The 2,918-nt window shown below is 41.0% G+C and overlaps 1 protein-coding gene across 1 annotated transcript; it reads right to left on the bottom strand.

Annotated features, from left to right (window-relative positions):
- Positions 1–739: 739 nt before the first annotated feature.
- Positions 740–1,688, bottom strand: LOC143855796 (uncharacterized). The gene is made up of 2 exons (XM_077365859.1): positions 1,338–1,688; positions 740–1,219 (listed from the first exon to the last, which is right to left on the bottom strand). The coding sequence occupies exons 1-2, from the start codon at positions 1,686–1,688 to the stop codon at positions 740–742; spliced, it is 831 nt and encodes a 276-aa protein (XP_077221974.1).
- Positions 1,689–2,918: the final 1,230 nt, after the last annotated feature.

The following is a 2,918-nucleotide window of genomic DNA, read 5'->3' as shown; positions in this document are numbered from 1 at the left end:
ATAAGGAACTCTGTTCAAGATGGCGTCTTACCCCAATATCAGGTTGGAAGTCCAGACGTCAGGAGCATAGAATTCACCATCTCGGTCAAAGTCCGGTTCTTCCTTTTTGCTATCCCATTTGACTAGGAGAATAAGGGGCAGTCGTTTCAGCGACAATCCCATGTTCTTTGAAGTACGCCTCAACATCTTTAGAGCGGTATTCACCTCCTCTGTCGCTTCGAAGTCTTTTCACTGAACATCCCAACTGCTTCTCGACTCGAGTTAGAAACTCAACGAACTTATCGAAAGCCTCATCTCTGGACTTCAGTAGATAGACATGACAGAACCTTGTTCGGTCGTCGATGAAGCTGATAAAGTACTTCATGCCACCTCTCGTAACAAAACTTTTGAAGTCACATGTGTTAGAGTGAATTAGGTCCAACACCTCTGTACTCCTAGTGACACTAGGGAAAGGCTTCCTTGTGATCTTGGCCTGTGCACAGACCTCACATTTGCATGGTTTCACATGTCATGTAACTTTCTGTACTCCACAGTTGGGTAGAAGACCTAGCTTACACATGTCATGCAACTTTCTGTAGTTAACATGACCAAGCCTATTGTGCCACAACTCAAAGGAGTAAGTAGAAACTTCATTTATTAATTCAGGGGCATGAGTCACAACGCTCATCTTAAACATACAATTAGTCTTGTATGCCTTTTCAAAGTACAAATTCTTAAAGGATAGCACCGCCTTACTGCCTTAAAAATCCAGGCGCATTCCAGCATCACAAGGAAGACTCCCTGATATCAGATTCTTGGCGATTGAAGGAACATGCTTCACATCTTTCGGTGTAAGAGTTTTGCCAGATGTGAGCTCCACTACCACAGTTCCTACCCCGAGAACAGCAGCAGAAGACCGATCTGCCATAGCCACTGATTCTGATCGTGCAGTGTAGGTAGAGAATAGGGACTTGTTGGCACAGATATGAAATGTAGCACCCGTGTCTAGCCACCAGTCTGAAACATTAGAGGGATCCACAGCCTTTAACACCATTGCCACAAAATTCTCCACTACAGCCACAGACTCTTTCTTCGGTGCCTTGCAGGCACTAGCATAGTGGCCAGGCTTTCCACAGTTGTAGCAGTTTTCCTTCTTGAAAGTCTTCTTCTGAACATTTAGGTTAGACTTCTGTTCTACCGCTTTTTCTTCTGGAACTTGGTTTGCTTCTTCTTCTTCTGGCTTTCACCAATATTCTGAACTACCAAGTTTGCAGTTGCTTTTTTATTAGCAAGCAATTCGTTTTGGAACGAATCCAAGATTGAGGCAACTTATTTATAATTGCTCCAGCGACAAAGACGTTGTCGAGCTCCACCTTCTCTTCTTTCAACTTCTGAACAAGTTTCTCCAACTCCTTAACTTGAGGTAAAACCTCCTTGTCATCTTCAAATTCCATGTCAAGAAATTTGTTGATAAGGTGGGTTTTGGAGAGCTTCTCATCATCTCGGTACTGCTGGACCAAACCATCCCAAATCTCCTTAGCAGACTCCTTTTGAGTGTAGACATCTACTAGGTGGTTAGAAATGCTATTTAGCAAATAGCACTTGCAGAAGTCATTGTCACGCTCCCATTGGGCATCTTCGGCAGCATCATCCTCACCAAATGTAGGTTTGGCGTCGGTCACAGTATAATAAATTTTAAGCAATTGCATGCCAAAACAACTTTTCGGCGCCAAGCATTAAAATTAGAACCATCAAACGTTTTCAATTTCAAGTTGCTAAAACCCATAGTAGAAGCATCCATTGCTTTCCAATGAATAACACTTTAAGATTGTTGGAGCAAGCGGTTGAAAACAATAGATCTACTAATGAAAAACAGTGCAAAAATATAAAATTATACTGACTTGAATGGAGGATAGATTAATAACGATCTTGATTGCGATACTGCCATACGTCCTTGAACGCCCACCTTAAAGTGTTATTCGGCCCAACTCCAGTGCAAGGATCACATGACCGAACCATCTCCAGGAACAGCAGGAGAATGGATTGTTGTAATGCACCACTCAACAACCCTATAAGGCAAGCTCTCTATTGAATACTTTCTATTTTTCTTGAGGCTCTTGAGTAGTCTCGTTTTCCTTTTCTTGGATGCTAGAATGAGGGCTCTATTTATAGAGTTCAAATAGCAACCCAAATGCCTCATTGGAAAACCAGGGCACTCCTTGAAGAGATACACCCATTTAATGTGACAATTAATGGATTCATAGAATTCTAGATGACTCTTCGTAGATTCAAAGTCTACTACGAGTCATACATGAATCTCTAATTAATCCCAAGAGTCATCACTAATGGGGGTACTCAAAACCAAGAGTCACCATTAATGGCTAATCCAGAGGTTCATGGAATGTGAAGAGTTGCTCACAAAGAGTCAAAGCTTTCATGAACCTAATAATGTGAGCCATTACATAGATTCATTGCTACAACTCATTCACTTATCCATGACTATGAAAAGTAACCATTAAAGCCTCATTAATTTATTTTGATAATTTGAAACTAATTAATTGGAACAAAATCCGACAGTCTCCACACGAGCTCATTTTGTCAAAGGATCGGCAATGTTACATAAAAGATTCCCGTCTAGGATATTCTTCCAAATAATTTTCCTTTGACTGAAATATCCTTTAGTCCCATCAAGCTATATGCTTAATGGATTCCACACAAAATCCTTTCCACCAAGGGTCAGTAATTTCCACACGAACTCTTTTTACCAAGGACCGGCAATAATACTGCCTTAGATATTCTCCTAAACAATTTACCTTGACTCAAATGCCAATGAGTCCCATCAAGTATCGACAATTATACCACCTAGGATATTCTCCCAAACAATTGTTTCCTTGACTTAAACACTTCTAAGTCACAGCAAGCCCGCTTGCCTGATGAAA

This window comes from Tasmannia lanceolata, unplaced genomic scaffold, assembly GCF_043159265.1.
Source record: "Tasmannia lanceolata isolate RefF3 unplaced genomic scaffold, GAP_Taslan_0.1 ptg000023l, whole genome shotgun sequence".
NCBI lineage: Eukaryota > Viridiplantae > Streptophyta > Magnoliopsida > Canellales > Winteraceae > Tasmannia > Tasmannia lanceolata.
Note: the sequence above shows the minus strand (reverse complement) of the source record. Positions and strands in the feature narration are given on the sequence as shown.